We start from the raw sequence: 26,321 nt of genomic DNA, 5'->3' as shown, positions 1-26,321 counted from the left end.
TTCTCAAAAGACATGTTTAGGTACAACCTCTATGTTTCTTCCAGGAGGAGCACTGGCTTTAAAGAATGTGTTATTCTGCTGCATCTCAAAACTTGTGAGATCGTCATCCCATCTTAATTAGGTGCTTTTGTGACACTTGGAGCACTGCCTTGCTCACCAACTGATGAGTTTTTCTTGACTAAGAAACAAGCAATGTGAGTATAGTAAATTCTTCTTCAGGTGGTGTGTCTTTGGCTCTTTAACCCTTCAGTTTTTCACATGTGCAAGGACTAAGTTGCCTAAGTTGCTTGGAAAATCAGTACCCTTAAATTGTTCAAGTCTTACATAAAATTCTTGTAGCATTGAAGAAGACTGGGTTGTGCTCTTCTGTGATTTATGATGGCCATTACTAATGTCACTGAACTGTTGGATTTGTATTTATTTCTGACGTGAAGAGGATAAGCAATTGATTAATACTCTTGAGTCTAGGTGTGTGTTATTTAGTATAATGTAATAAAAACTCTTTATTCTTCTACCTTTGTAATAAGGGCATATTTACAGTAAGATGAAGACAAGCGCTGTTGGTAAGGTGTTTGATATATTGTAAGTATGTGTGCATAAAATGATGACATCAGGTTTTCTGATAATTTGAAAAGTAGAGAATTGAGCTGGAAAGAAAGCTGACAACCTGAATTGTGAATTCAAGCTCTGTTAACCATAATTGAACAATGAGGTTCCTGGAAATGCCCAAGGTCTTATTTTTTTATCAGGAAAGAGTACAAAGCGTGGAACATTAAAAACAGTACTGCAAACATATCTGTCCAAGACAATATTTCAGTAGGAACTTGCTAAATCTTAGAATTGAATTTAAATCCCAACTTTTATTGTGAGATGTTAGAAGCTAAGAGCTTGGAGGTATCTGTTGAGGAGAAGAGATACTGAAGAATTAAAGAGAAAATTCCAGGTCACCTTATTACAGGGAAGCTGGATGTGTTATTTGAAATACATATACATAGTAGAGGAACTTCTTTGTATGAGAATATTTTTGGTTGTCTTTACAAGAAGCCCTGATAGCAGATACTGTTCAGTGCAAGCAATCACTGGCAGCAGCTCATAATGTTCCAGGCATTCAAAAGAAACTTCTTTGTGAAACTGTGGAAGTATCAGTCTGCTAGGCATCAAGTCTGCTGCTAGGCTTTGAAAAGGGCATGAGTAGAAATAAGGAAAAATAGCCAGTCTTCACAGTGGGAAAAGTTATCAGTAGGATTTCCATAGTATTTCCTTTGCTGTTCCACGTCAGAAATGTTTTGTGAAATGGGTACAAGAAGGTTTACATGTAAAATGAAGTTATTTAGGATGATTAATCCTGTAGCTTATTCCAGAGAGTTGTAGAAGACTCTTATTTAGTGATTGGATGATATCAAAATTAATTAAAGTGTGTGAAGCACAATGCACCAATTGTGTTTCATTTTAGTTATCCAAACTTGAGAGTAAGTCTTTGTCCACTGTAAGAAGTGCCTGGCAAATAGTCAAATATTGGTTTACTGTGAAAGTAATTGGCTGGGAAAATGGAAAGCATTTGTAGACTACGAGAAAACTGCAGTCTTGTGCTGCATGTGGATGCAACAGAGAGAGACTGGTTTTATTAGAACTTTGCTAGATGGGAGGGGGCAAATCCCACAACTGCTGGTGTTTCCTTGTCCTAGGCAATTTTAGGTAGTTCTTCTATGCACATCAATATATCTGTGGTCAATGCATATGCAGGTGACACGATCTTCCAGTCCAACTTAGTTTTAGTAGCATTACCATTGCAGACCTACATTGCCACATATACTGCTGTTACAAAGCTGCTCTTTGAAAGAGCTTTAGCTTTGCAGTACTTTGTAACCCTTCCTGCATAGCATTTGTTTTCACTAATTTGCACTGTAATTGTGAGCACACAGGAGACGTATTATGTGGTTAAGGAGAGTGCAGTCAGGCGGTGAGCTTGGATTGATGGAATCTTCTTTACCAGAGGGATTTTGTAAATAAATGGTGCTTTCACCTCTTCACATGATCAGGACTGAGCTGAGCTATATCTGAAAGGATATAGCAAATCTAAAAAGATAAACAACCTTTACAAAGAACATAAATTTTGAAAAGCAGCATGTAGTGTAAAGCAGCTTGAACAAGAGAAGTGAAAAAGTTATGTGTCCTTTCAGACATTACATACAACCATGAAACAAACAATATATGTGAATACAGACAAATTTTTCTTATAATACCTTTAGTAGGATGAGAAAATGAAAACAAGCAGAACACAGTGAAGGAAGATACATATGTTTTCATGCAATAAAATTTTTTGACAGATGAAAATATAGCTGGATTTCAACAAGTGTTGGATGGATTACTCAATGATAGGGCTTTTAGCACAAGAGTTCAGATATACTTTGGCTTATGAAATTTCTGTCCTTGCTGGAAGAATGAACATGGGAAAAGATTAGTCCTTTTCTTCTGCTGTTCCTTGAACATCCCAAGTGACCAGTGCCATAATTATGTTATTTTGATGTTTCATGAAAGAATGTGAGATGATTTCAGAGCCTCTTGGCTTCTGTTTTCTCCAGCTCTATTCCCACATGACATGGAGAGAAAGTGGATGGTTGTACGCTACCTTTGGGAAGCAAAGGCATTGGCATGATAGATTAGTATTCAGTGTTTGAAGGAGGGGGACCTGGTGTGAAGTGGTCCACAAATGGATTCAAGGGTATTAAAAATAGCTTTAAAGTGGCTTGTGAAGCTGCCCCTCTGAGTAGCTTCCTGCAAGTTTGGCCCTTTTCCAAACAATCAAAATGAAAATTATTATAAAACCATGATTGTTTTTGCAGTGGGTAACAACAGGACCTGAATATTCTCAGTTTCATGTTGCATGGCTTATGGCAGTTGGAAGAAGTGTGCTGGGAACTAGCTTGTAGTCATGAATGTTGCTGAAAAGATTGACTCTTACATGTAAGCCAGGAGAATTAACTCATATTCTGCTCTTCTGAGAAAACAGGATTTGTTGCAGGACTCTTGTTGTTTGGGTATACTTTCTGAAAGGTGTGGGGCCTTTTTGCATTTAGTGATCCTTTCATTTGTATAACACCTTCAGCATCTTGGATTAGGGATTCTTGAAGTAGAATCAGCTCAGAAGGAACTCTGAGTCTTCATTCATTTGATGAAACAACCTGTCATTTATTTTTTTGAGTGGCAAGTTATATAGTTCTGTGGAGTCTTGAAGCTAGAAGAAATCTTGTTGAGTAATCAGAAAAGTATGAATCGCTGATTAGCATATTTATGTAGTCAAGAGTACTGTTTTCTGTCTAGAACTGACTAAAAATGTTTTTATGGTAACAGACTGTAATTGAAACAAGCCATAATTAATTTTTAAAGTGCATTTAAAAATGATTCTTTTTTTTTTTTTTTTTGCTTTTCCTTCCTCTTCCTGCACTGAAGTGCAGGAAAGTAGCATTCAGCTTTGGTTTTCATTCATTTAAGGTGTGAGTTTTGGTTCAGATAAAAATATTCTATAAAAAAAAAAGTTGCAAAGAGAAGTGTTGACAAGCTCTCTAACTGCGAATGGCCAACTGGGTGAATGGAGAACTGGACAAACATGTTTGGCATTCCTTTCTACTACACAGAAGATTTAATTTGATAGTCTCATAAAGAGTTTATGCAAGAAAAATTCTGGATTTTGGTTTTTTTTCTACCCATGATTATCTTCTCAATCTTATTGAAAATTTAGACAGCAGTGGACAGGTCCTGAAATTGGGAATGCCAGAGAGATGCATCTTCAGTCTCAGCATTGTTAGCAGTAGAGTGCTAACAGAGGAGAGGAGTCTGGTAACCAGTTTCTAGGAGGTAAATGAGTTGGCTCATTTATGTATCTTAGTCACCTCCTTTTATAAGCTTTCAAAAATGGTGAAGTGTTTTCTATATATATGACTTATTCTTTTGCATTGAGAAAATAAACACCCCCCTCCCCAAACAGTGTCTTCTCCTTGTACGATATATGGTCGTCTTCTTTGTTTCTATACATGTTTTTTCCATTACTGTGCTTCTCCCTAAACTTAGGCTGTAGTTTCTTTGGATTAAAAAACAAGTTTATCTGTACAGAAATAGCATATCCACTTAATGTCTCATGTAATGTATTTTGTAAATTAATATTTTTAAGCTGAGTTGCCTGAACTGGAGAGGATGCCTGGCTAAAATGTGGGTAACTATTAGAAAGCATCTTTACTGTAGAACTAGCAAGCTAAATGTAACTCACTGGAGATGATTCTCTAGTAGGTCTCCTCAGGAACATATAAGTTCAAGCAGCTTTTAGATATGTGCATGTGTGTTTTGAAGGATTTGTCCCATTTCTTAAGTTATTAAAATGTATTTATTGGTCAATGAAGTACTAAATTGTATGAAGAAGTAAGTGAAAAAAATACATAGCTTTTTGTGTTTAGTGAGTACTTGAAAAACTTGAGCATTATCCTTCCTTGCCATTTGTAGCAGTCTGGAGGGTGTTCATGCTAGACAAGAGTTGTTTTTTTACAAGTGTTCATTTCACAGGTTCTTAGTTTTGCTATTTTTATAAGAAGACTTTATCCAGTAATAAAATTAAGCTGTAATCTGTTCTTCTATTAGATTCAGAGTTTTTATAGACTTGATCAATGGTGAGTGTTATGAAATACAAGCCGAAATTGTTTTCAGTGCATTGTCACCAGCCCCTGTTGGTGTCATTCTACCCCTGCTTCCCAAGGAGGTTCAATTTCTCAGATGTTCTTGAGATAGTAAGCTTTTAGATATTTTTCAGAAGGAGTTTAAATTCAGTGACGAGTCCAAGTTTGGCAAAGTAGCTTAAAGTTTCGTATGAGTAGCCTTTTATGCATTGTAGGACTAGTATGGATGGGGCTAATGTTTGTTTGGTTTCCTTTGAAACACATCTTTTCAGAGATTTTAATAATTTGATTTATCTGAGGTTAATATATAGCACCCAGTTTAGTACCATGTTGCATTTGCCTTCACAAGGAAAGCACTGTGTATTAAGCAGGTTATATTAAGGAAGCAGTGTGCATGGACAAAATGTTTCTGGGAGAGTCCCAGAATTCACGTGAACCAGAAAGAAGCCTGTGGTAGGTTGAATCACTTAGGCAGTGAGGCAAAACTTTGCTTGGCAGAAGTCACACCGCAGTATACACGCTGGAGAGCAAGAAGATGGAAGATGAAAATGATACTTTGTCAGTAGTGGAATAGATTTCATCTCTGTGTCTGAGAATCTAGGAGTAAGTGGGAAAGGTTGCATTAAGAGTCAAAGGTCTGGTGACAAACTGAATTAACAGGTCCATGACTGTATTTGCTGTGCTCTGCTGTCCATTTCTCCGACTGCAGTTCTCAGGTATTGCACTGTTAGTGCTGGTTTCACAGTTGCTGAGACATTTTTTTTTTTTTTTTTTTTGGTAGAAAGTGAATAATAACATTTTAAAGGGTTGGTAGTGTTTCAGTGTGGTTGGTTGATGTTGGAGGAATGAAAAATGAATTCTCATCACCCCCACACTCATCCAGAGCTTGATATGGGGCTTTGTTATGTATAAAGCCTGTTTTATTTGAAGAAGTTGGAACAAACAACCCCTATCATTCCTCATACCCTTGCCCCACCCACCCCTGAAAACAAAGGCAATTCCTCAAAATCTGATTTATTATGGTGTCTTAAATCAAGAATTTAAACTTGCACTTTTTAAAGGAAAATAGTCATCATACAGAAGCATGCCGTTTGCTTTATACCATTCACTTAATATTGCACATTACTACTGCATCAAATATGTGAGAAAAGTGTAATTTTGGTGGTGTTATTTTCCCTTGGCACTTACAGTCTTTCTGAAACCTCAGAATTAGTATGAATCCCCCTCATATTCAAAATTATTTTTGAATTATGTGACAGTTTCTCTTCGACCATCCAGTTAAGTCTTATTCTTTGCCCTCTGATCTAGCCTTTTCTACTTGCTAGACCTCTTTTTCTTTTCACTGCCTCTCTACATTTTGGATTTACAGTTCTATTTTGTATGATTATCATATATTAATAAGAGATGTAAGACACTTGAGAGGTAAACTGGGAATTCCTGTGATTTTATTTCAACAATTTTAAACCCTTTATACCTCCCCTAGTCCTTTTAAAAATCATTCATTTTTATGTTCTCTAAAGAATAATAGAATGATAGAATGGTTTGAGTTGAAAGGGATCTTAAAGATCATCTAGTTCCAACCCCTTGCCATGGGCAGGGACACCTACTAAACCAGGTTGCCCAAAGCCCCATCCAAACTGGCCTTGAACACTTCCAAGGGTGGGGCATCCTCAGCTTCTCTGGGCAGTCTGTTCCAGTGCCTCACCATAGCCAAGCCCTTTTAAGAAATATGTAGCAACATCAATTAATATGAAAGACAGAAGAATATATGGGTTTTTTTCTTTATAATATGGAGCTAGAAGTGGAATAAGTAATAAAATTTTTCAGTTGCACATTAGCCTCTCAAATAAATCTACAGGAATGTTACAGACTTTGCTTGTCTGTACCTGAGCAAGCACATCAGAAAAAAGATAATAAAGAAGAAAATCTCCAAATGATATATTTGAAGGCAGGCTTGGCAACCCTCTAGTATTTACTTCCACAGCTTTTCTGCAAAGAGTCAGAGAGGGACAGAGCTTCAAAAAAGCCTGCATCCGTCTCAATGTGTGCATTCTCCTCCATTCAGTCCTTTCTTGAGGAAGGCTGAGGAGAGCCCTGAGCGTGGTATTTGTTTGGGTTTTTTAAGGCTATTTTCATTGCTCACAAAATATTTGAAGTTTTTTGTAGTTTGGAGGCCCAACTATCTAGCTATCCACAGACAAGGACTGGAAGAGTTGTTCCCAGTTTAGTCTTCTCTGTTGCTTGTGTGCCTACTTATGTGGAACAAAACCCTAAAGTACTTTGTTTTTATTGCTTATTCACTTAATAGAGATAGATTTGTGTGAGGCACATACTGGCCTTAGATGTATTGAAATCACTAAATTGATGCTATCTACTGAAGGATTATATTGCCAGATATTTGCTAACAGCAATTTTGTTCTTGAATTGATAGCCTAAAAGTGTAAGATTTTTGCTTTCTAAACGTGGGCAAGATCTGCATATAAGAAAAGCATATCCTAGAACTCATGAAATAATATTCCAAGGGTGTGTTACTTTGGGAAAAAATCCTCCTCAGGTTTAATGTACAAAATCATTTAGTTATTAAGAGGACTTTAGGATCATGTAGCATCGTCTTTCAACCAGCCATACTGTGTAGCTGGACTTGGTCAAGTTGTACACTGCTTAGCACTATTTGACCTATACCTATTTGTCTCTTGAAACACTCTCCTCCTGCTTCTTTGTCTTTTCAGCTATCAGAGTCTTACATCTAAAATCTTTAATTTCTGTCATTTCATGTTTTACAACTGTATTTTACCCCTTACTCTCCTTGCATTTGATACCCCTTCTTTGTTTGTGATGCTCTTGGTCTCCAATACTTTGAGATGTCTCCCAGCCTTGTATTACAAGCAGTCTTGCAGGATATTACTGCTCTTTTGTACTGCGATATATTCTAGAGCTGGTCTAGAACTCAATTCTTAACCTCTTTACAGTCCCATGGTTATCTTTTAACAAGTATGTGTGTGGTGGATTTGTTGTTGTTGCTGGGTTTTTTTTAAAGTTGTTTTGGTGTTTTTTTCCTTTTCTAGCTATGCTTTCCTTTCACTTATTTATGCTAATTTTTGTTTCTGCTGTTCCATCTGGTTTTGTGATACTTTTCACCAGCATCTTTGATGTGATTTTTTTTTAAAGAGGACTTTCAGGGTGATGAAATCCATATTTATATGTTAGCTTCTACTGAGTTTGCTCTTTCTTGAGTTTTTAAAATTTCCTCCCACCCTTTTATTTATTTTTTCCTGGGCAATAAGGTTCTTGCCATAGGATTGTGAACTAGCTAGCGAAATAGAGTTTAAATTTGAAGAAGAATGTTTTTGCCTACATATCTCTTAGTGATGAGTAATCCCAGGTAGAAATTAATAAACCTAGCAGAGAACTGTGTAGTATTGTCTTTTGGCTAACTCTCAGAAATAGTTCAGAGCAATGTTGAAGAGTCTGATGATTTAATTTTGTTTAGGTGTGTATGTTATTTTCTCATTCCTTCTCCAGCTTAATTATACAGCACCCAAAATGATTCATGAAAGGTGAAGGTGGTTTCTGTTGAATCCAGTGGGACAACTACGTTTGGAGGTGATGCAGGATTACTCCAGTGCTTTTCATTACTTTGTGTACCACAGGTTTGTGTATGTTCAGTTTAAAATTAAAGAGTAAGAGTAAGAGCGTTGTTATATATCTCACTGTTATATATCTTGAGTGGAAGTTTTCCTGTATATTGCTTAAAGTGAATCTGTATGGGAGCATGACACTTTCAAATAGTGTTATGATTTATCAGTATAGAATCCTCTTTTCATACCGGTGTGATGCCCCTATCAGTTTGGAGTAAGTAATCAAATTTTTAAGGCTTTGACTGGCAGTGAAACTTTATAACCTTTGCTTCTTTGAAGACAAAAGCAATGTTTTTAGTTGTTAGAAATGATAAATAGCTGTCCAAGTAATTGTGCCTTATAAAGGCAGTAGGGCACTGATCACTCAGAGTAGTAAATGTGCTTGCTGACCTTTGAATTAAAGGAGAAGTTGTGGCAGATATTAAAAATTATGGTCTGTTGTTAGCTTTACTTCCCAAAAGTTATACCTATCTGTGATTTTGAACTTCAGTAGCATGGTTTAGATAACATTATTATCCCCTTTTCATAGAAACTGTTGATTCATTCATGTAATATGGAAGTGTTAGCATTCTCAAGCAAATGCTAATTTGCAAAAATTAATTTGTTCTGAGAACATAAATTACAAAAATAAACTGTGACAATTCGTTGCTATGAGACGCACAGAACTGACTAAGTTCTGGCAAAAGAGAAACGTAAAATTAAGGACAAAGTTTGGAGTAATTGTTTTAGATAGGCTACAGGTGTCTGGCATTACATAGGTGTAAATATTACGTGTATTTGATGTATGCTTTCATTTGCTTCTCTTGGCTTTATCTTACCATATCCCTGTACACTCACTACCTCTGAAGGTGCCTTTTGTGCAGAACGATTGAGCCTTGCAGGAAAGAGGCATTTCTCTTGGTAGTTCTAGCAATATGCATCATTTTGTATGCTGATTTTATCACACATTGTTCAAATTAGTTCATTAAAATTAAACATCACTGAATGCTTCCATAGCCACCTGCACTGCCTTATTTCCTGTTTTTGCTAAATGACTGAGCCATATGGTTGCTTCAAGCCTTACCTCACCCTTGGTGTGTTGCATATTACAAAAATACTTGATTATATTAAAGGAAAAAAAGTACTTCTTTCAAAATATATCTTGCATCTCTCAATGTATTATTTTTATTCTGATAAGTTTCTTAGTAAATTTACAACTGCAATTGTAATTAGTACCTGGTATTAAAAGAAATGAATGTATTTTATTGGTTGTATAGATAGACTTTAAAAATTATTTTCAGCTTTTGAAAGTATTTAATTTTTTTGTTGTTTTGCTTTTATTCAGATGAAGCAGCCTGCTTCCTGTGGGTCCATGAATCTATTTAATCTATTTATTTATGTGTTTATGTGTCTCTTATGTAATAATGAGAACACTGGATAAGGGAATGTGAGACTACAGTTGTATAGAGTCAGAACACCTTGCATTGATAGTTAATGGAATTCTTTTCCACCTTGCCTCTCTTTGTCTGCTGTCACGCACTCGGTTACTAGCAGCTTTCCCAAAACCAGGAAACCAAACAAACTGCCTAACCCAAACAATTGATTCCTCTCTAACTACAGGAATACATGTAACTAATTTATGTTGTTAGTGTCTAATTTTTGCTTGATGAATTACACTCAACATGGAAATAGCTGTGACACAGGTAACTTTACTTTAATAGGGGCAAACATATCCCAGAGCTGTGGATTTTTTCACTTGCACTCCACTATCTGTGGACGAGAAGATGCACCTAAAGAAAGCCTCATATGTTTACTGACTGATCTCGTCATTCATTCTCTCATGTTGCAGCAGGGATTGTGCAGCCTCTCAGTGCTGGCCTGGTGTTATACCCAAGACCTCGGGGTGCAGTTCTGGGCGCTGCTTGGCTGGCAGCATGGGGGCTGTGCTGTCTTCCGGTTCCTGCCTTATGTTGTCCACCATGTCCAGCATGTCTTCTCCTTCCAAAAGTCTAGCCTGAGGTAGACATTAATAGCCTTGACACTGTATGGCAGAAGCTGCTGAACTGTGGTCCCTTCCATGCCCTTTCCCACTCCCAACATCTTAAACTGAAAAAAAAAAATCAAGGTGCATGGGAAAGGGCTATGTCTTGGAGCTGTGGAGGTGACACACAGGGCTCGAGGATGCCAAGAGGCTGCCTGACCAGTCTGTATGGCCCTGGATGGAGTTACCCCTGAGTGCCTTGGGGGCAGGTGCCCCCACAGGCCAGGGAATAGCTGCTCTTGCTGCTGACCTGGGCATCTTATGGGTAGATGTTGAAATGAAGTGTCTTCTGTCCACCAGAACTGATGATCTTCAACTTCTTAACCACCTCTTGACAGTATATTTAATGTGGCAGTGAGCTAAGGTGTAGCTACTGGAGAGTAACAAGAAGAAAGTTTTATATTATTTAATGAAGTGTTAATGTATTTCTCTAAATATATAAGGAGAAGATAGTGAAGCAGTAGATAGCACATGTTCTTAACTTGTGAAGCTTAGTTCATTAAGCTTAGGGAAGAAACATATTGATGAAACTGAAACAGCTCTCCAGTAGGTGAAAAACTACTTGGAAAGCACTTGTAGTGTCCAGTCATTCTTAGTTTTCATTAGTGCTGTGGATTGTGGAATAACAAATGTTCTTTGACTGGCTGAGGTTATACAGGTTACTAAGCCTGTGAGCCTATTTCAGGGTAGTCTGGGGTTCAAAAATTATTATGATGCATTGGAGTAATCAAGAAGAATTGAGAAACAATAAGGAAGAAATGATTTGGTGAAACTGTGCAGGCCTGTTATGCTGTTATGGAAAAGGCAGACGTTGTAATTGTTTTGTATAGGATGTTCTATATAAATACATATTAAATTATATTTTTATTTTTTCTTGGTGCAGTTAGAAGAATAGGCACTTCAGTTTGGAGTGTGGAAGGAGAATGTCTGTTCTTGGAAAGCTCAGAAGAAAGCGACAGAAATGACAGGGCTAGATAGCAGCGTTTCCTCTGTGCAAAAACTGAAGAATATTAGGACTGTCTTTTCTACAAGAGAGAAAAAGGAAAGGGAAATTTTCAGAAAGTTAAAGACTGGTGCAAAAAAGGTGGTAACCTAGACTTCATGTTGGCTGGTGATAGGTTAAGCAGTAATAATCTTAAATTACTGTGAGATTTCGGGTTGACGATTAGATAAATGTTAATTGAATTCTGGAATTGAGTGCTTAATAACTGCCTCTTACCAGAGTCGTAAGTGTTCTGCTATCTACTGTCACAGTCTTTCCTCCTGAAGTGTTTCTACGTGCATAAATGCCAGGAACAGATCTGTCTTCTGTATGTGAGAAAGGAACACATCAACTGACAATACACAGACTCCATTGCCTATTTTTATCTATTTCTGTTGGAAAGAGTCTAAATTCTTTTTCTTTCCCTAACTGTTGTGCATTTCCATTGTGTGTAGGGAAGATTCTGCTTAGCCCTTAGTCATTCTCAGGAGGGTTGCTGGTAAAGCATTAAAGGAAATAAATATTTGAATTTTTTAAAAAAACCCTGTTTTTAGTAACTATATCGTGATTAACAGCTGTGCTTGTTTTCTCAATTTGTTTGATATTCCCTTCACAGAGATTTTTATTAGAAAATTTTAGTGTTGGAAGACAATACTGTAAGATTAATCTCTCTTCATTTTCTGAGATGCCACTTGACTCTTGAGTATCTTATATGAACATTTGGACTATTTGAAGGCAGTATTATGATTTATAGTTGTTAACGACTTCTTTTATGGTTTTGGTAAATTCTAATTTTGAAAGAAAAGTTTGAGACTGAAATTATACTCTTAGTTCAGGATAAATTATGCATTCCCTTAGGAAGAAAAAAAAAGCCCCAAAATTTTATTTAAGAGCTTACTTGCAGTTTAAAAAAGAAAATAAAATAGCTTCTTGGATGACTTGGTACTCTGATATCTATACTGTGTCATTAAAGAGAACAGAAGTGTGAAATAAATCACAGAAGAAAATTGCAAAGAAATTATCTTTGGAACATGAGTTCAATTCCCAGTTCTAATAATTAAGTGCAATGTTTGACTAATGAATATTAGTGTTAAAAGTTCACAAATTGTCTGAAATGGAGACTAGGTTCTCATCCTTCATATAATACATATTTTGGTACATTTATCAGTTTTGTATTTTTCAGAAGTTTAGGTGAATCACATTAGTTGGTGCCAAGAATTAGCTGGTAATCTCATGCAGGTGGGGGAATGTTTTACAGACTTGGATAAGTATGCTTAGTGTTTTGTTGACATTATGAACTTCAGTAGTCAAAATAAAGAAGGATTTAAATAGCATTAGCATATATGAACTAGCTATTTGGAAGCAAAAAGCTGTTTCAAATTTTTATTAATTGGAAAGCATGGTGTCAAGAGGAAAGATGTGAATCTTCATAAACTCAGATGCTTTCTGAGATGAAAACAAAAATCCCCAAAACAACAAGAGAAATTACTAAAACTCCATTAATAGCTGGTGAACTTCAAGTTTTCTCTGAAACAGCAGTCCTAGTTTGTATGATGCAGTCTTTTTCCTTGCTGTTCCTCCACTTGCTGGACACTGAACCCAATTATTTCTTTGAAAACACTATAAAAAATGCTAGTATGCTAGCATGAGTGGTTTTTATAATAGATAGGGTTGTTTCCATCCATCTCAAAAGTATTTCCCTGTAGAAGAAAGATGGTGTGTACTAGAGTGTAAAACCAGTTGAGCTGCTAATACAATTTGAGAGGCAAGGGTTTTTAAGGAGAGCTTATTTATTTATTTAACAATTTATTTTCAAACAACTAATTTGGATGGAAAATATGATGACCTCTCAGGCATTCTAGCCTCCAACATGCCTGATGGAGATGTAGCAGACATCAAACTACGTATAGGTTGTAACCATTACTCTGGATGTAATGTATTAATGCTAATCAGTTTAAGTATTTGGGAGAGAGGAGTAGTTGATGTCTGGGGAAGGGAGGACTGTTAGCAAGAGGTGAAGCGTGACGAGAGTTGTCACACACCATAAAACCCATGTGTCTGTTTTAACTGTGAGCTCCAGCGTCTAGAAGAGCAAGGTTTTAATGTATTTTGTAAACCTTCCTATGTATCAAACAAATGTTTCAACTGTTTTTTGGCCAGCTTTTTGTCTGTCTTTTGTTATTTTTATTGTCCGTATGAATTTTTTCTGGTGTGCAACATGTATTTAGGGTTTTTAATTTTTTTTCTGTGGTATTTAATATGGTGGATTATGAATCCTCATATGCTTACATAGGATTCCTCAATTTTTTGGATATGTACAATTTGTGGATTTTTACTGTTCTCTGTAGGTGTTGTTGAATTATTTATTATAGTAATCATAGCAATATGGATTACAGGACTGTTTGCGCTTGTGAGATCAACATCACCATCAGAACTGGAAAATCAAAATAAATTCTAGAAGTAGCTGTTTGTAGATGTCCCTTTTTTTAGCCTCTTCCTTTTTATCTATGTAAAATTCCTCACTTTACGTAGCATTCAGTGTTAATGTAACATACTTGAAAAATTGCCTAAGATTTTATTTTGCAAATACTCATAACCATATGTATTTGATGGTGTGAAGACAGATGGAAGACTTCCTTGGAACTTAATAAATTTCAAGGTTTTCAGCTTTTTTCCCCTTAAGTACTTAAGCAAGTACTTGAGTTTACTAAAGAGTACTACAGTTGTATTGATAAAGACCTGACTTCTGGTTATTCTCAACTGGAGTGTGAATGCCTACGAAGTAAGATATGTACTTCAGAGTGATATTATGAAGAACAGCAAACAATTTGCTACTAAATCTATCTTGTGAATGTATACAGTGAGGTTTTTTTCCATTATTTAACTATTGTTCTATATCGTTTTTCAGAATTCTTATCAATGGTAACTCTTACCAGCAGTTGGTTCTTAATCCATGTTGTGCATTTAATCAAGGATTATACAGCATCTTAAGTGTAGGTCCTATCCTACACCTGTAAAAGCAATAAAACTTGAAAATAAAACATCATTCTTCAGTTTGCTGTTGCATAAAGCAGTGTTCTGGAAAAAAATGATTTCATAACAGGAAAAATTGTTATTTGGTGCTAAGGAAAAGTGATCAAAAATAAATAAATGAATATTCTTCCTGTTACCAAAAAAAACCAACACCCTGAAAAAAAACTAGTAAAAATATTTTATGAGCCTCCCATGCTTTAAATAAATTCTAAGACTACTTTCCCAGAAATATAGGATATTTAATTTTCTCTTTAGAAAGGTCTGTAATAACAGTTGTAATCTGCTGTCACATATGGTAATGAGCTTTTATTTAACTGTTCGTGATCCCTGTGAGCAGTGTTCTCAGAAGGTTGTTCTACTGTCAGACGCTTATCCAGGGAATGACCAGTTCCATTTTTGTTTTCAGTTTCAGTGTCTTAAGCTGATAGGAGTAAGTATCCTCTCAGCGCACATTTAATATTATTCCTTTTAGAAGAATGATTAGTGTGTTAAAAACACTGAGTACGAATGCAGCTTCAAAAATTATATTTTCCCATTCATTTAAAATCTAAATACTGTTAAGTACTTAGGAAGGGAAAAAACCCTAGAAAACTTGCAGGGTATTTTTTAGTTGACAATGAAGAAAAAATAATCCTAAAGATATTTTTTGAGCTGCCTTTCTCTAAATACTTTCAAGCTACTTGAAAGAAGTTACTTTTTTTTTTTTTAATACAGAAAAAACCTCCTTGTCTATCTATGTATTGTGGCTTCAGTTTCCTCTCTTACCTTGACGTGGCTCTGGTTCTTGTTTGGCTTCTCCAGGAGTCAGTTCATTTTCCTCATGTGGGAGGAAATTGAACTTTTCTGTCCCCTTGCCTCTCTCAAGAGGAGAGTAAAGGAGATTTAGGTCATTTATTACTGGATTTGTGTGTTGCTTTGCAAGGATCTGATGAGCACAGATGGAGGAGGACACCATAGGAGTAAAAGTCCTATGAATTCTAGTGGCAATAAGCTTTTGTGAATTCTCTGTGGACTTGTTTTTATGCACCACAGCAAAAACACAACACACCAAAGAGTTAAGCAAGTACTCAGCACTGACATTTTCTCTAAGGTATCTGCCTTCAGATACTTTTAATATTTTCATATTTCACTTTAATTTCATTCCAAATAAATAATACTCCACAGAAATAGATAATTTGATTTCCATTTGATTTCTTGTAACCCTCTTAGTAAAGCGTCTCTTTTATCAGCATTTGAAAAATCTAAATGCTGAATATTCAGTAGTATGGTGATATGGTGGCACTGTAGACCTATGAGTGGACACAGAATGGCCAACATTGGTCTTTCATCCTGGAGGGTCTGCACGAAAATGAATGGAACACAACTAACACACTGGGAAACTTCTGTGCATTACTACTCATCCAGCCAAGTAATATCAATTTACAGGAGTGGTGAAACAAAGTGGATTTAAACTCTTTTCTTTTTCATACAGCAAGTGCTTGTAGGTGTCAGTATTTTCATGGGACTGCATTTTTCCCAGGAGGTGCAGTAGTGCCTTGAGGTTTGGTAGCGTTAGCTGCTGCTCAGGGAGCAGCTGCTCACTGGGACATCTGACAGGCTTTAGACTGTGCAAGTGTAAATGGTATCCCAATTGGATAGCTTCATACTGAGTTTTTATTAATCTAGAGTTGGAAGTTTCTTGGAAATTTTGCCCCTGGGTGACTGAGAAGCATCCTGCAGTCACCATGCCACCATCCATGGGATATTTATGGGTTTACAGCAGAAATTCAGACAATTCAGAGCTGTTGTTACTTTCATCTTAGCCATCCATTCATGGACGATGATGTTAAAAATTCATGACAGAGTACCTTGCTTAATTCCTAAATAAATATGAAACTATTCCATGTGCCTTTTGGTTACTTAAATGCAGCTTTCTGTTCAGTAACACTGTCCTTTCATAAGCTTGCCTGATGCACCATATCAAATATCACTTTCTGTATACTTTGGTGGAAGAGATTGTTCAAAGGAGCACATCACAAGATAAATGCTCTTTTGTACAGACACTACAAGCTTGCATTGTAAATTTCAGTTGCTGACATTTTTCTGTCTCAGATTTTGAAGTGGTTATAGTCTGAGTATTAGCTAAAGGTCCATCACAAGAAAAAACAGGGTGAAAAGGCCTAAATTATCATACCTCAGAAACTGTTATGTCATCATGATCTATTTTCTCTGCATCAGTACAAACAAATCCACAGGATGCTGGTATTATGTATGAGAAAACTATCAATTCAAACACTTCCAAAGAATATATATTTCATATTTATTCATATGTAAAATGTTGATAAGGAGAATAAAACTTTGTAACTGCTTCTAGCCCAAGGAACAATTTTTAGACAAAACTTCATCATAAACTGTGTTCCAAATGCTTCATACCTTGGAGACGTGTTTTCCTTTCTCTTTTTTCCCCCCTTTTAATTGGCATACATTTTTTTGTTCTTATGGAATTGTACGAGCCATGAGTGATATTAGTATTGCGCCAGTAGTATCGTAGATGTAAATACTGGTAAAGTGTTGTAGTAGCTCATGATGTTAATTCTATGGCTGAGTTGATGCTGCTTTTATTTACCTTGTCCGGATCAGTCTTATGCTGTGCTGTCTTGTCAAGTTGTCTTCCTGTTGCTTGACCTCTGTGGGTGTGGTTAATGGGGGAATCCCAGTTCCATGACCTTACTGTAGGGCAGGACTTTTGGCATCAACAAGTATAGTCTGGAGGGCAGGACACTTATTCTTGTGTGCGTTGTTGGTGTGAAGTTAATGAATTGGTGAGCTGTTGCAGTCCATGACACTGAGTTTCTGTTTGAATGAGTATCTGCTTTTATTTATATTATGTAGCTTAATAACCTGGTTTGGTTTGGTTTGGTTAATAATTCGCATTCTCTATTGGAAGTAGAAAAAACCCAAAAAGGTTTGTGTTCTCCAGAAAAATTTCCTCTGTTTGTATTGTGTGTTTTTGTTGTTATTTTTAATCTTTGTAGTAAATTCAGAGTCTTATCTTGACTTTTACGTTTGTGTTGTGGTGCCGTGGCAGAGAGCTAGACAGTGAAGCTGAAATTGCTGATCCTAATATCCCCAACCCCCACCTCCGACCCTTACATTTTAACGGTCTGTAAAGAAATAGAAACAAGCCTTCAACAATTAGAGCCTTGTGTAGGGAATGATACTGGTAGCAAGTGAAGTAAGTGGAAAGATGACTCTGAGTTGTAGCCATCTAAAAAAAATTTGTAGAAAGCTTATGTTGTTACACTAATAATATTATTGTTGAATTTTTTAAAATGAAAGCAGGCAAAATCAGGATATAACGTTGAATATTTTGCATGTGTATCAAGTAATGTATCTTAAGTGGGATTACAAAAAACTAACATATAGTTCTAGATACACTCCTTAACTGATGGTGAGGGGCATTAAAATTATAAATTCTTTATTTTTTTTCTATGTTTTTTGTCCTAAGGTGACAGTCATTTGCTATGTGTTGGGTAATGGAAAGAGAAAGAGGAAGAGAAGGTTATAATGGTTTGAGGTTTTATTAAACCCAAACAGATGAAAGTTTACCTGGAGCATATTTAATTTATTCATTGACTTTTTCTTTTTTAAATAGTATCCTTCCTGCAAGAAGAAAAAATGAATAGCTTTTGGCTTTTAATCATTAGCCTTTACTTCTTCCCTTCTTGCAAATTACAGAAATATATATAAAAGGCCCTCTCAAATTGTTACAGGGAAGGCAATCTCTGAAGACCAAAATAGGCATAAATACTATTGTGTCTGAAATATAAGTTTTCTGTGAATTAATACAGATGTTTCTGAATTTCTTCTCAACTAATTTTTACAATCTGCTTCCTGTTGCAAGCCTTTTTCTGCATTTTAGTGTCTGTTCATTGCCTGTAGTCTTTTATAAAGGTTGCCTGAAACATAATCGGGGACTATAATGTTATTCACTCATTATTAAAAAAAAAAAAAAAAGGTCACATAGTCCTGAGTGTTAGGATAATGCATGTAAGTACCTTGACTCTCCATCTCATGTCATTGACATTGCCATGAAGTAAAGACAACCTCTTCTTTTAACTTTATGGTAAAGGCTTCTTTTTACCTGATCTTTCTCTGTGAATCTATTTTAGCATCCTCACATTACTCTCTATTACAGTGGGTGTGTATTAGTTGGGTCTTTTCTCCCCCATCAGAGAACCACAATTGAAAATTGACTCCATTTCTGTACCCATAAGTCTAGTTGCATATGAAATTTATAACATTCTGAACTTTTTTTTCCCCAATAGAAAGTCCTAGTAATTAAAGGATCACATTTGTAGGCAGAGAAGTTACCACAGTGTGCCATCAAAATGGAGATGGTTTGATGGTTAGTACTTGTTTAGGGAAAAGAAGATTTGCAGGATTTGGCTGAAGACCAGCCTGCTGAAAATTAAAAGTTTCACACCTCAAACAGAAGCCCGTTTTTCAGGAATCAAGGAAGTGAGAGAAAATAATTTGATCGGGAAACTGATCTGTCACATCGGTACCTTACAGTAGGCATGTTTTATTTTATTTAAGGAATTTTTTTTTTTTAATCTTAACATGATTTCTTACCTGCAATTAAATACTAGATGATAAGAGAGCTTGGTTTTCAGTAGGGAATAAAAACTACGACTTTTCACAATTTATTAGTTAAGGAACTAATTTATTCTGAAATGATCTGAGCTAGGACTTCAAATTCAATGCATATCAAAATAAATAAAAGACAGTGAAAGTTATGAGGTATATAGAGGTATGTTTAATAATGTGGCTAAGGAAAAGTCTGGTGTCTCTTATTCTATATCTGTGTAGATGCCTTTTAGCGAGTTCATTAAGTGGTAAATAGGCATAAAAATCTTCCTGAAAGTCAGATACTAAAGCTGAATTCTTTGCATTAACTTGGTAAAGACCTAGGAGACAGTACCATTTATCTGTTTCATACTGTGTTTCCCTTCTGTGCAGGAGAGAGTTGGATTGACCTTTTACATCAGGAATAAGATTAGGAGCTATTAACTGGCAAATAAATAGAAGACACTTAGAAGCTAAAATGAAAGTATGGAGTTTGATTTGGAGAAATTTAAACTATATTTAAGTAGGAAAAATTAACGCAAGTTTCTTGGGGAAAGGGAGCATATTTTATGAATTTTAAAGACTGCAAACTAGCAAGGATGGAGAAGACTCTTATCTGATAATTACTGAAAAAAGGATGAAGCAACATCACTGTCAAAACATTTTCAAGAAAAATGTTACTGATGCGCTGTGATGCGTTTTGTAACTGCACTACTGCCAGAGTAACTAAAGGCATTATGCTTAAGCATGTTGAAAAATAGGCAGTGAAAGGAATATCTAACAGCAGTGGCTCTTTGTCCAGGCATAAATTATGACTTTGAATACTTTTCATCTTAACATCAAAGAAGTTCATTTTTTCTTCTTACAAGACAGAAAGGATGAATTTCATCTTTGGACGATGCTGTAGAGAAATTTTTCTTTCTTCGTTGCCCCAAATATGTTTTTGTAGTTGTTTTTTTTTTTTTTTTTAAATTTAATTTATTTATTTATTTTTTACCATTTTTGGATTTAATTAAGCAACTCACTTGCATTGACTTTTTCCTTGTAAAATCTTGGTGGAAACAGAATACAGGTTAGTTGGCTTTTTTTCTTTCTTGTTTGCAAGGGAAGTAGGTGTATATAGTGTTTTACATCTGCTTGTACTTGACCTATTAGGCCAGTAACAATGGAAAAAATATCACAGACCCTGTCTCTAGTGGGGTGTAATGAAACATCTAGTATTAGTGTTAGCTAACACTGTCTAACTGCTGCTCTTTATGGCAACTGTGGTGTGTTGACCTTGGCCAGATCCCCATCCTGCCTGTTTTGCTTTGTTCCTCAACAGCACAAGGGGGGTAAATGAGGTTGACAAGCTCATGGGTTGAGACAAAGACATGGGAATCACTTCTTTTGTAAATCACCATTTGCTGTCACAGGCAAAACAGACTCATTTTAGGGAAAATTTAGCCAAATTTACACCACAAGGGGATGGGGACTGGGAGCTGCAGTCAGTCCCTCACACTTGGTCTCTGCTGCTCCTCACCCTGTTCCCCTGCTCCAGCCTGAAGCACCTCTGTGAATAGTTAGCTGTAAGATTTGCCCCAAACTCTCATTGCAAATCTCGGAGTTACTTAATCTTGGGAATTAATGAGATTGTGAGCATTTCCCTCGTTTATACTTCATGTTTCTGCCAAGTCCAATAATATCTTAAGATATTATGAAGATTTTACACTAAAATAATTATTAATTAATATTAAGATATTAAAATTGTACATAAATAGCAAAAAAACCCTAACTCTTTCAATCCTATAGTACTTCTTTACAAGTAAAGAATGACTTTCTTATAAAAGGTGTGAGAATGTATTTTGTATGTTTTTCAAAGGTATAATTTTTCTGTATAGTTTACTTTGGCATAGGCTTCTAATTTTCTTGGAATAGGTAGATGACTGAGGAGGGAGCAAGGTTGTGTATATACATACTTCCAAGACTTCTGTGAGACTACTCATTTGGGCAATTGTTCACAAATCTATTACTTTTTTAAATTTAGGTTAATTTTTGACTGTATTTTTGATGGGTTTAATCTGAACCTTCTTCAGGAGGAAAGGCTCTTTATTGTGATGCCCTTCAGGACTGAAAGTATAAGGAAAATCTATCAACATGAAGGTTCCGAAATCATTAAGCAGATGGGTAGGTAAATTTAGGTTAGGAAACTTTCCTGTAACAATGATTCAGACTGTATGCTGAGTTGGGTTCTCTCACTTGGTTGCAAAGGTTTTCCTGGCATGCTCCATCTATCAGCCTTTTTTCTGTGGGGTTCATTCACTCAATAGTACCTAATATGGAGTTGTCACTCTTGAAGAAATGAAGCAGCTCTGGACTAGGTTAGATGGGAACCTGTCTTTATCATCCATTCTGCAGAACAGCAGGACAGACTGTTTCATCAGTATAGCCTGTATAACCTGTTAAAACATATGATTTCCACTTCCTGCCTTTATAGCTAGGCAGGCACAGCTTGTTTTGTCTTATGTATACTTGTAATACACATTTACAAGATGGACTCTCTTCCAGCTGTAGAAAATTCTTTTATCCCCTCAAATCCATTGGCAAGATTTCAAACCAAAGTTTTCAAAACAGATTTGACTTGTTGTCCTAAGTCAGCTATTTCCATTGCTAATGCATTTGAAATTCAAGTGTGCCTGTTTTTTGGGGTAGGTCCTCAGAAATAAGTGATATCTTCTCTAGTTACTGCTTCAGTGATGTTTCTACCCATTTTATAGCTTGCTGAATTTCATGCTACTTGAATTTTGAGATTTCTGGAATATGAAAACCTATGTATTTCTTCCTTTTTCGCTGTGAAGAATCAGTTTCTTAGCATTTATCTTTACTTCTTTTTGTGTTTTGGTTTTTTTTTTTCCCCTTTCCCACTCCCCCCTTTCCTAGGATCATATATGATAGTGATTTCCTCAGACCATGACCCCGGAGAAAAGACTAGACTTCAGCTTCCAACAATGAAGGAAAATGATACTCACTGCATCGATTTCAGTTACCTTCTGTACAGCAAGAATGGAGCAAACCCAGGCACTTTGAACATCCTGGTTAGGGTGAACAAAGGACCACTGGCTAATCCCATCTGGAACGTCACAGGCTCCACTGGCAAAGACTGGCTTCGAGCGGAGTTGGCTGTCAGCACTTTCTGGCCCAACGAGTATCAGGTAAACTTGCAATAAATTCACGCTGCTTCATAATATTTACTGCAAGGTCCTATTCAGTTTGTGTTTGCTTTGGTCTGTTCTGATAGAGTATTCTCCCAGTGTCCTTAAGTAAAGTGTTCCATTCAGAATAAATAATTATTTGAGGGTGGATATTTTTATAGCAGGTGATTGTTTAAAGTTATCAGTTATTGTATAATATGAAAAAATAATCTGGAAACAAGCCTTTTTAAAAGAAATGATAAGGTTAAAGTCCAGGAACATCAAAAATTATAAACTCCCAGAAATAAATTACCTGCGTAAGTGTAATTTGTACTTGTCTTCCCTCCTTTTTTGTGTATGCCTGTGTTACCATGTCTAATTACATGACCGTAAACTGTGGTTTTTTCCACATGACATTTGCTTCATTTGCAGTACAGGCAGAATGGCGCTCACCTAATGAGCAGCTGTTCAGGACATGTTTTTTCTCCTGTTTGCTTGCTATGGGACAAAACCACCTGCAGTGTAGGCCTGTTGTTTGGAGGGAAAAATAGTCTTGTTGTTACTAGATGCTGTTATTTGATTTGTTTGATTAACCTGAGAAAGTACCTGCAGCTGTTTTGCTTGGTGGGTATTTGATGTGAAGGATAAATCTCATACATGGGCATTTTTGTCGTGGTCTGTAGGAGTGGATTAGATGCACTCTAGATGAGTTGTTACACCATGAGGTGTTATGTGCTTACAGACCCCTATCTAAAGATGCTTCACATTATTAGTGCTCTTGCAAACAGTTCGGATGTCCAGACAAATAGTTATCAAATAAAGGAGAGTGGCTGCTTTATTTATGGTTTTGTTGAATAGTGATATTGTAGGAGTGTTTCTTAAAAGTGCCTTTTCTAAACTCTGTTGCAATTGTCCACCATCAAAATTAGGGGAAGTGTGGAGAGAGCATAATTGAGTGAACAATTTCTCCTGCATTTTGAGAACCTTACCTTGGCATAGCTGAGCAGAAACAGTAAAAAATGCTGCACAATTAACATGGCTTCAGGCTCTGAAAGCTAAGACAAAGGAGGATCTGTGCCAAGGTTAAGGTGGAGTCTCAAGAGGTAAACATGTGTCCTTAGCTCATATGGGCACCTGTATTAATCCAATTAAAACTGGACAACAGGGTATGTTTAATGTAACCAATACTGTAGAAGAAAGATCACGCGTCAGGGTGTAGTAACAGTATATAACGGGTATCCTTTTTGTAATAAACGGACATTTTGCTGATCACATCGGTCGTCGCAGTTTGTGTCGAGCCTCTCTGCCGACAGGGAAGCCGTATGAGGAGCAGCTGAGGTCACTTGGTCTGTTCAGCCTGGAGAAGAGGAGACTAAAGGAAGACCTCATTGCAGTCTACAACTTAGTCATGAGGGGAGGAGAAGGGGCAGGTGCTGATCTCTTTTCCGTGGTGACCAGAGGGAATGGCCTTAAGTTGTGTCAGGGGAGGTTTAGGTTGTATATTAGAAAAGGGTTCTTCAGTCACAGGGTGGTTGGGTACTGCAACAGGCTCTCCAGGGAAGTGGTCACAGCACCAAGCCTGACAGAGTTAAAGAAGCGTTTGGATGATATTCTCAGGTACATGGTGTGCCTCCTGGGAATGGTCCTGTGCAGGGCTAAGGGCTGGACTCAGTGATCCTTGTGGTTCCTTTCCAACTCAACATATTCTGTGATTTGGTGCAAGCAGCCTTACTTATATGGTGAAAACTAAGTAATTTACTATAATTTTAAGTTTTTCTTTGGTTTTTGTTTCCCTGTTTTTAATGTTTTTATTTATAAAGAAATTTAATCTATCAGTGGCATTGAAACTGGGTAAAATTTGATTTAACATTCTGAAGCCTGGTTCCTGAAAACGTGACTTCTGAGGAAGTGTTTTATTAACCCTTTTATGTTGCTGGAAAGTAGCTTTTGATGTGCTTAAAAAAAAAAACAAAACAGGAGCCTTTTATAGCAGTATAGTAGTGATCAACTATAGCAGCATTATATGCAGTAAATCAGGTTTCTGCTGACAGATGGCCAGGCTTGACAATGAAATTGGTGACTGGGGCCTTATCTTAGCAACATGGCCATTTTTCACTTATGTTATAGCCTTCACATTATCTCTCCATAGACAGAGCTTAAATTCACTCTCTCTCTTGCTTGGTCATCCAGCCAAATATTGAAGTCCTGTGTAACCCAGTTTATTTTTGCTGTTAATGCAACCTGCCGTGATTTGTGTCCAACTTGCACAATTGCTTTTATGAAGAGGAGGGGAAATCTGCATGCTGTCCATGCACAACTTCTTGTTTGCACGAACAAAATTGGTATTTTTGTGGGTTTGGTTTTGGTCCTTTGAGGTCTCGAGGTCAACATTGCTCTTAGTAGATTTTTTCCCCCCCTTAGTTTTGAGTTGTTATTCTTTGTTGTGGAAATATTTTTTCATTTTTCTCATAGGAGTTCTATGCTGTACAGTTCTAGCTCCTGATTTTCGCACTTTGATCTACCGTTGGTCAATGAGTTTAGCTAGCAGTGAGGGAAATAAGCACTGGTTTCTATAACAAGATGGAAGTGGTTCTTTACTAACCTGGGAATTGGATCCCTGCCTGTACTAGCAAGGTCAGTGCTAAAGATCACTGCTGAGCGTGACTGTTTGCATGTACTTTGTTACAATCAGGTCAACTTCATTGCCATTTCCTTCACTTTTAAGTAGGGAAGAGAGTAGAGATTACCTGGGACTGAATAGCACAGGCTGCACTGTAAGGAAGTCTTGTGTGGTGACTTCAAAGTTAGCATGTTAGTTTTAATAACAGAGTGCTGCACCTAGTACTAATTAGCTCCAAAACAGTATTTCTGTGCTCCGCTGTGCTGTGTTGAAGCTTTATTGCTTCCTGTTCGAAACGAGCAGTGTTTTTGCGTACCACTGTAGTATGCAGTATAATTTCAGCTTGTGCGTTTTTGGAGAGATTTAATACTTTCTCTTACTTTGTTGTTGTTTGCTTTTTTTTAATAATGCATTTACTTAATTTTCTTGAACTGTACGCTGCTGGACAATTATTTATACATATTTATTTTCTGACAAAACATAGTACAGTTTATTACAATAGTTTTACTGGATCAAACTGAATTTTTATCTAATTTCATACCTCATCTCCTTGTCTCTGATGCAGATAACAGTGGAAACTTGTAGAGAAGTTCAGGAACAGGACAAACTCATGGTCATACCTCCCCCAGAATAATTTCTAGCCTTGAGCCTATTATGTTGTTCAAGAACTTTGAGCTTAAGAACCTAAGTAGTGCCTTTCTGTATTCCTGTTAGTCCATGGTGGGGTTTTTTGCTATGATTTAAGCTTCTAGTGTCTACAGTATATATGACAAGAAATTTTAATGTTAATTGCATGTTAGATCTATTCCTGTGGGTTTCTTAAGCATGGGGCCTGTAATTCTTCAGTTGTCATATTTTGCGCTTGGGGAGTTTCTGCAGTCCTGTAATGATACTATCTGTCTTCTCTCTTCTGTTAGCAAGGCATCTGCATTTTTTCTATTCTGCTTGTTTAACATGTGGATGAACTCTCGAAGAAAAGGGTTTGATTAGAGAACCCCTTAGGATCGAGGTTATGATTTGATTTTGATCCTTGTTAGTTCTAGAATCTTCTTTTATCACTCTGTTGGAAATATGCTACATTTGACTTGCCTCAAGTTTGCTTCAAAGGAAAAATATTTTGGGATTTTTGTTGTTTAAACTTTGTAACTGACTAGGAATTTTGTCTCTCTGTTTTCTTTGTTGGTTATTATTGTAATTAATTTATTTTAGTTGAGAGGTTTGTTCCTGTCTGGATGAGTTGTTTTGTCTAATGCTTCTGTTCATTTCCTCAAGTTCTCTCCTGCTTTACGCAGTAGGTGTTATTCAACTGCTGGGGGTTGTCTCTTCCTCTCTGCTTCTGTCACAGTCATTTTCCACTTTCTTTGTCATCGTCATCCTTTTTAAGTTTGATTTTGTTTGTTTGGGGTTTGTTGTTTGGTTGGTTTTTGAGCACTGTCTCCCCAAGGTCCCTTTTTCCTATATTTTGTGTGTCCTCCTCCAGCAAATTTGTTTTGCTTCCACAGGATCATATCTGTTTTTGCTCACCTGTGAGATCCACTTTGTGATGTGAACCATAGGATTTCCAGTTTTGGTTTTATATTACATAT

General features: G+C 36.5%; 1 protein-coding gene across 15 annotated transcripts in view; it reads left to right on the top strand.

Moving 5' to 3' along the window:
* PTPRK (protein tyrosine phosphatase, receptor type K) overlaps positions 1-26,321 on the top strand; it is a 393,103-nt gene that overhangs the window by 108,224 nt on the left and 258,558 nt on the right. For all 15 annotated transcript variants that reach the window (XM_027633191.1, XM_027633178.1, XM_027633156.1 and 12 more), the window contains exon 3: positions 21,865-22,136. In XM_027633191.1, coding sequence (XP_027488992.1) covers positions 21,865-22,136 — 272 coding nt within the window. The remainder of the gene's footprint in view (positions 1-21,864; positions 22,137-26,321) is intronic.

Source organism: Corapipo altera, unplaced genomic scaffold (assembly GCF_003945725.1).
Source record: "Corapipo altera isolate COAL_440 unplaced genomic scaffold, ASM394572v1 2b, whole genome shotgun sequence".
Taxonomy (NCBI): domain Eukaryota; kingdom Metazoa; phylum Chordata; class Aves; order Passeriformes; family Pipridae; genus Corapipo; species Corapipo altera.
This window is presented reverse-complemented; position numbering and strand designations above follow the sequence as displayed.